The 14,212-nt window shown below is 35.7% G+C and overlaps 1 protein-coding gene across 2 annotated transcripts; it reads left to right on the top strand.

Annotated features, from left to right (window-relative positions):
* Positions 1 to 2,706: 2,706 nt before the first annotated feature.
* Positions 2,707 to 12,620, top strand: LOC591720 (zeta-crystallin). 2 transcript variants are annotated; one of them, XM_030982501.1, is made up of 9 exons: positions 2,707 to 2,808; positions 4,395 to 4,519; positions 4,774 to 4,923; positions 6,019 to 6,179; positions 7,488 to 7,539; positions 8,605 to 8,757; positions 10,030 to 10,131; positions 10,530 to 10,625; positions 12,116 to 12,620. In XM_030982501.1, exons 2-9 carry the CDS (start codon positions 4,427 to 4,429, stop codon positions 12,278 to 12,280), a joined length of 972 nt encoding a protein of 323 aa, XP_030838361.1. In that variant the 5' UTR covers positions 2,707 to 2,808; positions 4,395 to 4,426; the 3' UTR covers positions 12,281 to 12,620. The 2 variants fall into 2 exon arrangements, with proteins under 2 accessions (XP_030838361.1, XP_030838362.1); XM_030982502.1 differs by having other exon boundaries at positions 2,726 to 2,808; positions 4,368 to 4,519.
* Positions 12,621 to 14,212: the final 1,592 nt, after the last annotated feature.

The raw sequence follows: 14,212 nt of genomic DNA, 5'->3' as shown, positions 1-14,212 counted from the left end.
GGAGGTCAAACGAGATAATTATGAGAAGAGAAAGGGGCACTTATAAGAAGGGAAAAGAGCATTTATTACAAAGAAAAAGAGGCACATGTTAAAATAACGGGGCACTTATCAGAGATGAAGAGGGGTAATTATGAAAGGGGAAGGGACAATTATAGAAAGGAAAGAGAGCATTTATTAGAAATTAAAGGGCCACTTGTCAAAATGGAAAGGGGAGTTTAATATAAGAGGTGAAAGGGGCACTTATCATGAGGGGAATGGGCACTTATCAAAGTAAAACGAGCCTCTCTCAGATTTGAAAGGGGGAAATATCGGAGGTGAAGGGGGAACTTATCTGAAGTGAAATGGAGTAACCTCTCGTAACCTCTCAATGAGTAGGCGCGATAGCTCAGTCGGTAGAGCAGTGGTCTCGTAATCCGGTGACTCGGGTTCGAAACCAAGACTATGCGCTAGTGCCCTCATTAATCCTCATTATCAGGTCCCTCGGCCGTCTAGTTGCTTACAAGCATTTATGCTTTCTAAGCAGTCAGGTATAAATAACCACCACCACCACCTTTACGCCGACCAAAATTGCCATCGTGTGAGCACGGCTAGTATTGCCCACATGTTTAGGATAGCTCTGTTCATTAACCGTACCAGGGTATCGAGGATCCTGAAATCATTAAGTTTAACAATGGCAGGCGCGCCGGAAGCAGTTTGGGATTTGGGGCGTGGGAAACATTCCAGGGGTTCACCTTATAGGGGCAGTGGCGTAATGAGCAAAATCTTTTTTTTTGGGGGGGGGGGGAGAAAAATGTGCATCATCAACCACTCCTACATGTTACATGCAGGCCCCGAGGAACGTTTTTCAGAGTGGAGTATTAACGACCGAGTGGAGCATAAATTGGCGTGGGGTTCCAGGGGCGGAGCCACCAGAAGCTCAGTGATTTTAGGCATTAAATAACGGCCAGATAAGCATATTTTGATACCTTAATACTGACACTGGCAAGTCACTAATTGGCGGGGGGTTCCAGGGGGCTGAGCCCCAAGAAGCTCAGGTGTTTTAGGTATTTAATTACGGTCAGATGAGCATCCAGGGGCCTTCCCTTGGGCCCTAGGTGGGATTCCGAGGGCAGAGCCCCCGGAAGCTCAGGGTGTTTAGGTATTTTATTAAGGTCAGATGAGCATCCAGAGGCCCGCCTTAGGGTCCGCATAGGGCCCTTGGTGGGGTCCAGGAGGCGGAGCCCCCGTAAGCTCAGGGTTTTTAGGCATTTACTTACAGTCAGTAGGCATATTTTGATACCTCATTTGTAACAGTGGCAGGTCACTCATTCTTTCTTTCTTTTTCTCTAACATACTTTTTCGAAAAAGTGAGGGGGCTCGAACCCCCAAGCCCCGTTGTCTTGCAGGACCTGAAAAGAAGGCTTCTAAATAAGCATCTTGTTTGCCTGACGGTAATTTTCCAACAAATTAAAATGCATAAAAAAGAATATTTAAAACAAAATTGAGAAAAAATCCCCCCAAAATCATGTTATTTCAGCAACATTTGTAAATCACCGGTATCGAATTAGAAATAAACTGTGTTTGAATATTATTTGGGGGGGGCAACTGCCGCCCCCCCCCCCCACATTCCCATCAGTACGCCAATGTTGAGGGGCTCATGTCTTCTCATCCCTATAATAAAAAACACACACGCTTTCCCATCCTCTCACAATATTTCCACGATATACGCGTATCGCTATTATAAAATCCTCCATTGATAAATGTAGGGGCATGCAGAATGTTTATGAAATTTAAATTCTGTTTACTCTTCTTTTCTTTAAATGAAATATAATTTTTAGGTGATTTTAATTCAAGGTTTGTTATTTTTTCATTATTTTTTGGTTAAAAGAATACAAACCATTTTTACTACTTAAGGGTAAAGACCAATTTTGGAAACGCCTCCATTTCAAAAAATGAAATGGAAGCTCATAATATTACCAATCATGTGAAAGAATATGTTTTAACTTATACGTGATAATACACATTTTGCCGGGGAACCGCCTACTAATTGATATATTTGGTAAATTATTTTATCTATCTGGACTGGATAGATATAGGGAAGTCCCATATACATCTTTCTGTGCACAGTGCTTGTAACTTTACCAAGACTGGGCCAAATTTCTTATCATTTTGATGATTCCAGAACCTTGCAGTACACATCAATACTTATATGCTAGATGATCAACCTTTTTTGATCGATTCCACAACGTTTCTTTCACATTGCAATCGCATGACCCAAACTGGTCTATACCTTCAACTTCTTATTTTTTTCGAGAGCCGTTTTTTTTTTTTTTTTGGGGGGGGTAAATGCGTTTTGTCACCCTCCCCCCCCCCCCCCCTCCGCTTCCGGCGCCTATAGGAATAAGGTAAAATGAAGATGGGGTGGCGTAAATACATCCACCGTGCCACATATAAATATAGAAGAATAAGAAACCTAAATTCATCTGCATATTTTAAATGTATAATCATAGCCGGAAATGCATGTTTGATTAAATAAAACAAAAAACAGACCCAGTTATTGATAAACTAAAAGGGAATTCGTATAGAGAATATCAGTATTTCCTAATGAATGAAGACAAGCCCTCCTTCATGAAGTTATAGTTTCACGGGTACGTGCGCAGTCTGTCATCTGCGCAATATTGTGAGATAATAACCCAGATAAGAATGAGCTATAATTATAAGGGTAGCCTATTATTCAAGGTTAGTCAGATGTCATTCATGAACCTGCTTCATATTCTCTTTGGTCTTATTCCAATTGACATAGACTTACGCATTTCCCTTGTGGTGTTGGTAAGTAAACGGTTCAAGTTTTCATATTTTGTATAGCAGATCGCCATTTCTGTTTTTAAAAATCAGATTTTATCAGTTTTTCATTATTTTCCATGCTTTTCACTTGGACAATTTTTCATTTTTTCAATGAAAGTGGCTGTATTCAGCTTTTTTGTGGGAGTTTAAAAGTTCTACTTATTCACAAATTGTTTACATTTAACATCTTTTTGTTGTAATACAATAATATGGGAATACGACATCATAATATGTATTTAGTATCGTGTGTATTTGTTTTAATATTGTCTGTTTTCTTATCACTGAATGTAGGACGATATAATGCTTTTCAAACTTAAAGAATAATTTCATATAATTTATTACCAGTCATAAATACATTTGTATTTTTAATGTTAGTTAAGAGTGTTCATTGAATTGCTATGTTTATAGATAACATGCATTAATTTTGCATATTATCTAGTAATTTACTATCCTGTAATATTTGTTGACGTTGTAAATATGTATGTAACAATTGAACTCTCAAAAGTATACGTTGCCTTTTTTCAAGGTCTAATACTTACCGAAATATGCTAATAGTTACTTTTCATCGGATTAAAATAACTAATTACCGTCTATGCTATAATGCTAAATTAAAATATTATAATCATGCAACAACGTTTTCTTGAACTAAAAAGCAAAGCAAAACGAAACCATTCTTTTATTACGAGGATACCACATACTTTTTATATATGTTTATACCCGCAATCCTACTGCATGTTTATACAGTCATGTTCTTTTGTATTACTGTTATGAATTTATGTTCAAGATTTTGTTATTATTATTATTATTATTATTATTATTATTATTATTATTATTATTATTATTATCATTATTATTATTATTATTATTATTATATATATATATATATTGTTAAACTAATGTAGCTCATTATGTTTAACAGGGCCTCATGGAAGCCCGCCATTATTGGTGATGATGAGTCACTCTGTCTAAATATCATGAATAAATAAATAAATAAATTCATAATTCAGACCGAAGAGTTTTTTAACTGAACAATTAACATGTTAAATTACCACGAATCCAGAATTTTCAACTCGTTTATATAAACTAATATAATTATTAGTACCCTCATGTATGGACTTGTGGTGGAAGACATCTCCGGTAACAGAGTAATTGAAAAGGCAACGCTCCTCCCCCGACAAATTTCCAGCCAAGAAGGAAAATGTATACCTGATTTTTCATCAATTTGAGGAGCCTATTGCAAGGAAAATATTCATCAAATTACCGTTGAACGACGTTAAATTATAAATATTTCGTCAAAATATGTTCGAACACAGAGGTGTCAAAATATCAGTGAGACGGGGTAATTTTGAAGGCCCACTTATTTTGTTAGTGTTGCTTTGCTATTCGTTTATATTTGCTCGAATAGTGTTTTTATCACTGTTTAAGTGATCCTTAAACTAATTTGTGGAGCAAATTGCGAGGCACTTTATACCCGCAATGAAAAGGCGTTGTACCAAATAATCTGTGCATTGGAATGGAATAAAGTATGAAACTGTTTTGTGCAGCTCATCTTTTGTTTCTCTGTTCTTTAGCATCTTTGATTGGTGACACATTGCCTAATCGCATGATGAGAGCTGTGGTGATCGAACAATTTGGAGATGCGGATTCGCTGCGAGTAAATCCCAATACTCCTGTACCTCAAGTAGGTGAAAACGAGGTAAGCTCCTTCCCCGTGTAATATAGTGTTTTAATAATAATAATAATAATAATAATAATAATAATAATAATAATAATACCGCATTTTTAATGCGCCATCGATCTAGTAAACTATTTTGAGGCGCAGAGGGATGTTTTCAAATCAAGTTTGTGCACTAAGAAAATTGAGGACAATTTCGTGTATATAAATGTGCCCACAGTCTTCAAATATCGTGAGGGAATCGATGAGATTTAATTATGATTTCATCAACCTAGGTGCTGATACGGATGAAAGCTGCAGGAATCAATGAGTTGGATCTTCGAATTCGTGCTACTGGATGGCGTACTTATAAACCACCATTCACTCTTGGTTTAGACGGCTCAGGGATCATTCACAGTGTCGGGCAGGGAGTCACTACTCTACAGGTACGTTACATTCAAACACATCATATTTCCACTACGGGACCATTTAAGACACGCATATATATTTTCTAGTTTTTATGATTTTTTCAATGTGTCATTAGCTCTTTAATAAACATCACAAGTTTCCTTTATGTAAGTATTACAAAACATATATTTTCTTTCACACATAATTATGTATCTTGGAATAATTAATTCAAAATATATCGTTTTTTAGATTGCATTATAATGATAATACATTAACTAATTTTCAGCTAAATATTCGAGTGATCCTTTTCTTCTATTTTGTATAATGAAGAAGGTTTTGTTTCCAAAGCTCTTTACCTGTATAAAATTATCGTGATTGCGACTTGTATAGATTATGTACTTCTTATTTATTTTCTTGTTTGTTTTAGTTGATGATTCTATGTTAAGATCATTTTTACATTGTAAACATTGTGCAATTAGTCCCTGGAATACGATTTTGTATTGTAAATATACTACATTGAATTGAATTGAAATTGAATTGATTAAACCTAAAATACTATACTATCCAACAAAATTGGGCACGCTTATTAAAAACCGTTAAACTCCTGAGAGCGATGTGACAGTTTTCATGACTTAACAATGTTGTACGGCCACAGAATTTTTATATTTTTAATTTGGCCGATCGATATTTTATTTCGTTGGGGGGGGGGGGGGTGGGGTAAGGTCAGCTTTTTGGGGTCACCCATTGTCCGCCAAAACACACAAATAACAAAAGTTGAAGGGGGGTTCAACCCCCCCCCCCCCCCCCAACCCACCCTGCGTACGCGCCTGGGTATCAGACTCGATTAGTATTCATGCTATTTTCTGGTTCATATTATCATTCTATGTTATTGTAAACAAAACTTGTTTATACCTATTGTTATGTGTTTATTATTGGATAATAAATTTCAAGTTTAATAAGAGAGCCTTTGACCTGCTAGAGTTGCATATTTGAATTACTAAAAGTATATCAAATAAAATACGATTGTTGAATAAAAGGAGTCCCGTTGTTATGTTAAAAAGTACATAATGCACTCTCACATATTCGTTTCAAATTTTTTTCAAGTTCAATTTTTTTCTAAATCATTACCATAGCCTGGGGATCGAGTCTATGTCTTCCAGCCTATTACAGGAACCTACGCAGAATTTTGTTTAGCGGCTGAGGATAGAGTCTACAAACTTCCAAACAACTTGTCTTATGAGGAGGGCGCTGTATTACCCAACCCATATTTCTGTGCAATCAGATGTTTGAAAAGGTGCTTTTTTGTGTGTATTCTAGATGATTCAAATTAAAATTAGTGAGTGAAACCCTTTAATGTCATGATAGTTATGCTGAGGATAAATGTTCATAGGCTCGTGGTAACAATTTATACAATTTATACCAAGAGGTACAAACTATGTTAGTATCTAAATGTCTGAAATGCATCAAACTAAAATCAAATGTTGCGAAATGCGAGTTTCTTATTGTTTGTTCTAAAACTGGTTAAACGGGATCAATCCCATGATACACTAATTAAAATTAAACAATGAAATTACACTTGCTATAATCCAAATCAAACACTGACAATGTGAATTTTTATTGCAGATATTAAACATAAGGAATATCAGGCTTGGCCCTAGTAAACATCCGCTATATCTCTATATAAAGATGACCCACGTGAGACAGAGAAGTCGGTCTCTATAGCCAGGTGGCTATTCTATTTTGTATTATAATGGTCGTTATTAGCAGGTTTCATTGCAGTCTAACATGCCTAAAGTCCAATATGCACGGTAGACTAAAATCCTACCTACTTTTATTCAAAATGATCAATTATTTGTTAGATTACCCTTTGCATGTAAAAAAAAAAAAAAAAAAACGATAATCCTTTCTCTGTGACTTATTGTGAGACAATGTTGTTGTTTTGTTTGTTAGGATTAGTTATGTGATATTAAATTAACCCTAATCAAGTGATCATCGAATATTGAAGAGATCCTTCACCATGTTGGGTCTCTGGACAATTATGTAAGAACTACACTACACGAAAACTACCTTATTAACAATTATTAAACACTTAGCTCCTATCTTCTCCTCGGACAGTTTACCTCGGACAGCTCACCCCTATATAGGAACATTAACATATTATTGCTTAGGATAATTATAGTTTTCCTCTGGGTAGTTGTTTATTCATTCGTATATTTATTTCATATTCGTAAAACTACAGTCAGGGAAAATATTAACATGTTTACATACTGCAAAACAATGATAATAACAAATCATTAATATCCTAGGAAATGTATAAAAATGTTCCATTTTACGACTTACATGAAATGGAAAAAGGAAACTTAAAACAAAAACAATAATGATGGCATTGTAAAACAAAAATGGGCTATTGGGCAGTCTAGATGATTCATGTCCTAAACACATTAATTACTTTAAAGTATTTGAATATAAAGCAATAAAATAATTGTTTATGTCAAACGTTTGGTGAATCTACATAATTATGTACACAGGTCAATGTATAGTTAATTCTGAATACATGTTTTGATAAGAATAATGATCGATTATTTTGTTGTTTGTTAAACAGGGCGGGATTTAAGAGAGGTGAAACGGTTCTTGTCAATGGTGCAAGTGGAGGGGTAAGTTTTCTCGAATTTCAAATGTTGCATTCAAATAATTCAAACGTTAGTAATTATTACTTGTATAGGATATACATAATTTTAATCATAATGATAGGCACTACAATGACTACAGACTGACTGAAGCTTTTCTTCGCTTTTCTTCTTCAGCTTTCGTTTATATTGTTTTTAAATCTGGTTGATTATGAATTTTGTGCAAAAGCTACAACTGAAACGTGGCTGAAAATATATGACCCAGTGTATAATGTTGATGATTACGTGTTTGTGGGTAACGGCCGTAATACTCGCTTTGGAGGTGGGGTAGGCATTTATATGCGTGATGGTTTAACCTTTTCTCGTAGGTTGGATCTGGATAATGAATAATACAGCTGAATTGGAGTCCGTTTTTATTGAAATAAAATAGAAATATTTTTGGCACTATATTTTATAGACTGCCGAATACACCTATCCAGACTTTCATCGATCCTTTCAATTCAATTGTGAATATACTTAATCAAGAAAATAAATTGTATACTTTGCCGGAGATTTTGATATAAACCAACTCAATGCCAATTATTGCCCTCCAGATGTTCACACATGATTACACGTACGGGTATAGCTGCTTTATTAAACAAACGTGTATACCTGCACATTCAAGCGGAATCAAGTTAATAACTTAATGAAACAGATCTCTCATTGAGACATACTGTAAACCACCAGTACTCCCTGGTAGGTCTAGCTTGAATCTCTCTCTCTCTCTCTCTCTCTCTCTTTACACAAATATTGCTCTGAATTGGCAATGAATTGTGTATGGGATAAAAGATAGCTCATGAACCTACCCATCTAACCCTATTAAGTGTGTCTGTGTCTGTGTGAACGAGTAAACGTAGCGGGGGCGGGGAGTAAGACACAATTAAATAGGACAAAAATAATTTCAAACATACATGAAATGCATTTGTTGTATTCTTCATCATTGTTGTATAAAACTTCTTTTCATTGGGATGAATATGAATTGTCATTGGTTTATTTTTGTCTAAACATGACATGCAGCTACTTTATATTCCTGTTTTCCCGTTTCTTCCTCAGTTTGGGCTGGGAGCAATTCAGCTAGCTCGTGCTTTAGGTGCGTCGAAAGTGGTAGGCACGGCTGGGACAGAGAAGGGACAAGAATTGGTGGAGCAGATGGGAGCTGAAAAAGTCTTAAATTACAAAAGTCCAGATTTTAAGAGAGATCTTAGGGTTAGTAAGCACACCTTTTCAAACAATTTCCAAGGTCTGGTTGATGGATCGAAGTTAAAATCATATTTCTGCGTGAGTGGCAACAATAACAGAATATGTTTACACAATCGTTGAATTTAACGTATATTGATTTCGTATGATAGTTAGAAATGTCAGTAACAGTTATACTCGATGTTCGTGGTTTTGAAGAAAGGGTATGTTTTAAAGAGTAAGAAATTTATCGAAAATTGTCATTTTTTCAAAGAGGAACAACCAACTCGTAATAACACAAGGCAAAAATGGGGACTTTTTATTAATTTGTACTCGATATGATAAAAATAGGAATTAATATAAGAGCCTTTTTGTACTTGAATTTTGGCAAAGGGATCATAAATCGTCGAAAATGTTCTGAAAACTCTGCAAATAGAGGGGGGGGGGTCATTTTTTCACTCCGCTAACGATCATGAGTTACCCCATTGAATATGTATAGACAACATCAGGGTGTTTTGTTATTACACCTGAAATGTATATTTCTATCAAATTCGTTGTACCCCCTCTTCCCCCCCCCCCCCCCCCTTCATGGTGTATTTTGCTCTGTTAGCAATATCAATCAAATGAGACGACATTGCAAATCCTCTTCACTTTGATGCATTAGAGTAATGTGCATATGATGCTATTATCATGTGATGATGATAATAATAATAATGATAATAATAATACTATCAACAACAACGATAACAATTACAATAACAATATGAAGAAAAAAAACAGCAATAATATATAATAATAACCTAATTTATTCTGGGAAATCTCATCGGCATCAATACTTTTCTTCCTGACAACGGTGCAATCGTGATAATCTCTAGTATAGGTGGGTGCCCCTGCCCCCTAGGGGCGGAGAGGGACAAACGTGGGTGTCATATCCAAGTATGTAAGCACAGAGCAATGGTCGAACCTGGGCTTCGTACGTTGCATAAAATATACCATTGATGGTAACTTTTCCATTATTGGTAACTTTTATGGAAACCTTGATTTGATGGGCTGTTGAGCTTGTTACCATGGTAAATAATAATAATAATAATAATAGGCATTTGTATAGCGCCGTCTATCTAGACAATGCTATTCCGAGGCGCACAAGAAAAATAGTAAGGTTTATGCAACGGGGTCCAGTGACCATTCGTATGAGACTCAATAGGCTTCTCAAATGCTATTTTATATTATTACTTTTGTTTCTCTACAAGTTCGGATCTTAATGCCATTTTGTCATTATCATTTTACTCCTCCTAAGTACAGGATGTCTTTGGACCTAAAGGTGTGGACATCATAATTGAAACGAATGTTGATGTCAACTTCGAAATGGATATGAACCTCGCTGCTCGTTTGGGGCGTATTATGGTATGAAATCAACGTCGACTTTTTTGCAATCATAAACATGAATTTGGTCTTAAGATAACAGCATGGGTTCAATACATTTGTAGCTCGAAACTTCTTTTTTTAAGGAGCGAATCATTTTACAAGTAAAGTTGTTTACTGATTTGTATTTAGATTTTTTTTTCTACCATGATTGAGTTCCACTATTTCTTTTTTGTGTATCAATTTTGTAGCTATTCAGGACAAGGATGTAAAACAGATTTTGTATTCATATCTGATTTTTGTCATCCTGTTTAAATATATTTTAATAAATAAATGAAAAAACATAACTTTCACCTGAATACATGCCCGGTGGAGTAAGAAATAGTATAATCAGTTAGTCGTTGCGCATTGATCTGATGTTTGGTTGTTTTCTATGACAGGTACTTGGCAAGCGTGGTAAGGCGGTCTGCACTCCTCAGAATCTAGTGTTCAAGGAAACTACTGTCATGGGATGTGCTCTTTTCTTCTGTGACTCGGTATGTACACAAACATACAAACAGATAAACAAACAAACATGCATACAAACAGACAAACAAATGAATGAGCATGCAGTCAGACAAACATCTTTGAGTCGGTACTATATATTCAATTTCAATTCAATTTAATTTACATCTTTAAAAAAGAACAAGTATAACATAATATTAACACGTTGTATTAAAATAATAATATAAGCATAAAAATGGAGGGGCCTGGATATCCTTAGTAAGCAAGTTGCTTGTAAGCATAGGCAAACAAACATTAAAAGACAGACAGACAAACAAACACACATAATATACAAACCTTGTCGTACATAATGGGTGTCAATCGTGATATGAACAGGATTCTGCATATGAGAACTATCATGCCCCTGACATCACACTTTCCGTTTAGTTGTTTCTCATTGTAGATTTGAGACACTCTTTCACACAGTGTTCAACATTTTGAACACATCATACTCCACATAGCGTCTTCACTCAATGTTGATTTTAATTGGACTATCGTGTTGAGAGTGTGAATATTCATGCTGTCTCCAATTTGTTTGTGTCCAGAAGTGAATTTACCTCGAGCAAACTACATTATAGCTCTCAGGGGGGGGGGGGGGCTGGGGGACGACTAACATCAGAATATCCACTTTCCCATTTTTACACATCACTGCGTAATTAATGCAGCAAAAACATGTAGTCTTGTCATAAAAACATACTGCATTAAGATATACGTATTGAAAACTAATGACTTCGCTGCCCGAATATGAAGTAACAGTTTCTCCCAATATTGGTGCTACCCCTCTCAACCCCCCCCCCCCCCCCCCCCCCCCCTCTCTCTCTCTCTCTCTCTCTCTCTCTTTCTCAATATAAGAGTATGATCTAGATTAGTTAAGGCCTATACCTTGTTTGTTGTTCATGGGTTTTTTTTATCCATTTTTATCTCGTTTTCAATTCACTTTCATTTATTTCTTCTTTTACTTTGCAACCATTTTTTAATTATGCTTTTCTCCTCTGATAGTCTTACCTTATGAAATATTAATTATGTCATTGCCTGCAAGAAGTTCGTAGCAGCTTTGTATTGTCAATGGCGTGCAGTAAGTAACGACGGTCTTGCAGGAGGCCAATGTCATCTGCCTTACATTTTAATTGTGTCTCTTTCTCCAGACACCCGTCCTCTAATATTTTATTTATTAGTTATTATATATGGAATCAGGTGTTAGATGTTAGGTGTTTAGTTGTAAGGTGTAAGGTGTTAAGTGTTATAGGTTAAAATTCTTTATCATGTCGCTAGGGACCAGCACCACACAAGACTTAATGGTTCTTTCTTGCTGGTTCCTTATTCGTATATATATATATATTTGTATTTTATGTTTATCTTTCGTTATGTTATTTGTATGTTCTTTACTTATCTGTAAATATCAATATTATAATCATGTATGTTTTTATATGACGAAGGAAATAAAATAAATATCAACTCCTTTTTCTCCTATTTTCTCTTCCAGAGTGAGAGATTGAAAATGAGCGAGATTGTCGATCGAGGGGCGGAAGAAGGATGGCTGAAACCCTACGTCGGCAGGTCTTTCAAACTCAGTGACGTTGCCGCTAGTCATAAATTCATTGAGAATCGGAAGGGCGCTTCTGGAAAGCTGATACTTTTGATCGATTGATTGGTTTCATATTATACAGTTTGGAGGCTGTGGACATAGCTTCTGGTCGACGCGATTTTCACATTTTAGCCCCCCCCCCCCCCCCTATCGGCAAATCCTGGATCCGCCACTGGGGGGGCACCAAGAAAAAAGGGCACCTACAAAGGGAAATCTCAAGGGAAAATATACATTTTTTTACATTGTAATTACATTATCAGGGATGATTTCAATATTTGTTTCACTTTATACACACCATACAAGATATTGCTTAAGCATCATACTTTGCAGCTGGGTGTAAAGGTCTGAAAATTAATTGCAAGCGAGGGAAAAAAAAAGATTTGTGAGGTCCCAGTGCGAAAAATTACATCTTATAAAGAGGAAAAACCCAATCCTGATAGGGTAATAAGCACATTCTCATAACGGAAGACTAAAAAGACCTTTGATAAGTAACATAAGTATATTATGATCTATAAATGAGTGAGAGCTTTGGGGGAAATTGCTCTTAGTCGCTTGAAATTAGGGGCGGGTTTAATGATGAGAGGAAAAGGGGACAATTATCAGAAAAGAAAAGGAGCATGTGTCAAAGTAGAAAGAGTAATTATCAGAGGTGAACATTTTTCAAATTGATAGGGGCAGTTATCAAAGTAAAAGGGGCACATTTCCTATGTAAAAAGGGGCACTTTTTTGGTGCTTGAAAAAGTGGGGGCATACATGTAGTGCATCTTCACTTCAATTAAATAGGCTGTATATATATATATATATATATATATATATACTGACTGTGCTGTGTTTTACGATTTTTAAGTGACTTCCCTTCAACAACAAATATTTGTACTAATTTTGTTTTAAGCATATTTGTGGCTTACATCCAGTAAATAAGATCGATTGATCAATCTGTAATTTAAAAACAAGTCAGAAAAAATCTTGGAACCAGCGGGATTTGAACCTGCCATCTACTGCTTGCCGGGCAGCGACTCTACTACCAGGCCATCACTGGTCCATGGCACAGTGACGATGAACTAGAAACAAATACCCAAGCTCCTCCTGATTCATTCTGACTTATTAATATTCATTAGTCCGCCATAGGACAAGTCAGAAGGAAAAAAACTGACTTGTTTTTCAATTACAGATCGATCAATCGATCTTATTTACTGGGTGTAAGCCACAAATATGTTTAAACTATTGCAATTTCTCCCGGGAAGCATTAAATTTATACAAAATAAAAAAAATGTTTTGTTTTTCAATATGTACTACTATATCAGATTTTTGTATGGGTTCCCCTTTAAAGTCTGTCTGCACTACTTGTAGCTACTTGTGCCCTCTATATAGCAAACAATGTCTAAGCCGTACCCTATTGGTCCCCCCATGATCCCCTTTTTCTATGTTAATTAAGAGCTGATTTGATGAGATAACCTCCTGTCAGTGACCATGCAGGGAGGTCTATTCCCTCCTGGCTAAACTAGTGCAGACAGGCCTTAAAAGGGTGTGTCTCATTAGAGTGAAACCGCTAGACAAAGTCACAAATTAGGTCAGAAATTGAGTCTGTGATTTGTATAAATAGAACACTTTAATTAATCTGCAACTTTTTATATTGACATATTTACACAGTTCAGTTAGTACACTTGACTGAATAGCCAATAGGAAATTAAGTTCCCCACATTATTAATAATCTCAAGTAGGTAAGAAAGAAAGAAGAAGAAAAAGCTGTTCAGATCAACATATGCTCCTGAGACAATTCCTCTGGGCTTTAAGGATGTAATTAGGTTCACCCCTCTATGTTTGGTTTATGGTTAGGGTTCAGTATAGTGTTTGTCTCAAGGTGTTGAAGTTAGGATATTGGCTGCATAGCAAATTGTCACTGAACTATGTATCATACAACAAGAACAAAGAAAAGTTCTTATTTTGTGTTGGATTCTTTAGAAACTTTCACTAATATATTCTCTGATTATTATG

The sequence above is a fragment of the Strongylocentrotus purpuratus genome, unplaced genomic scaffold, assembly GCF_000002235.5.
Source record: "Strongylocentrotus purpuratus isolate Spur 01 unplaced genomic scaffold, Spur_5.0 spur5_scaffold_12, whole genome shotgun sequence".
In the NCBI taxonomy this organism is placed as follows: Eukaryota; Metazoa; Echinodermata; class Echinoidea; order Camarodonta; family Strongylocentrotidae; genus Strongylocentrotus; species Strongylocentrotus purpuratus.
This window is presented reverse-complemented; position numbering and strand designations above follow the sequence as displayed.

What these genes read in the sequence shown, in the direction of transcription:
- LOC591720 (XM_030982501.1), top strand. Translation starts at nt 4,427, where the DNA reads ATGATGAGAGCTGTGGTGATCGAACAATTTGGAGATGCGGATTCGCTG. An exon ending in TCAATGGTGCAAGTGGAGGG is followed by an intron (nt 7,540 to 8,604) that starts GTAAGTTTTCTC and finishes TTTCTTCCTCAG; the next exon opens with TTTGGGCTGGGAGCAATTCA. An exon ending in ATTTTAAGAGAGATCTTAGG is followed by an intron (nt 8,758 to 10,029) that starts GTTAGTAAGCAC and finishes TCCTAAGTACAG; the next exon opens with GATGTCTTTGGACCTAAAGG.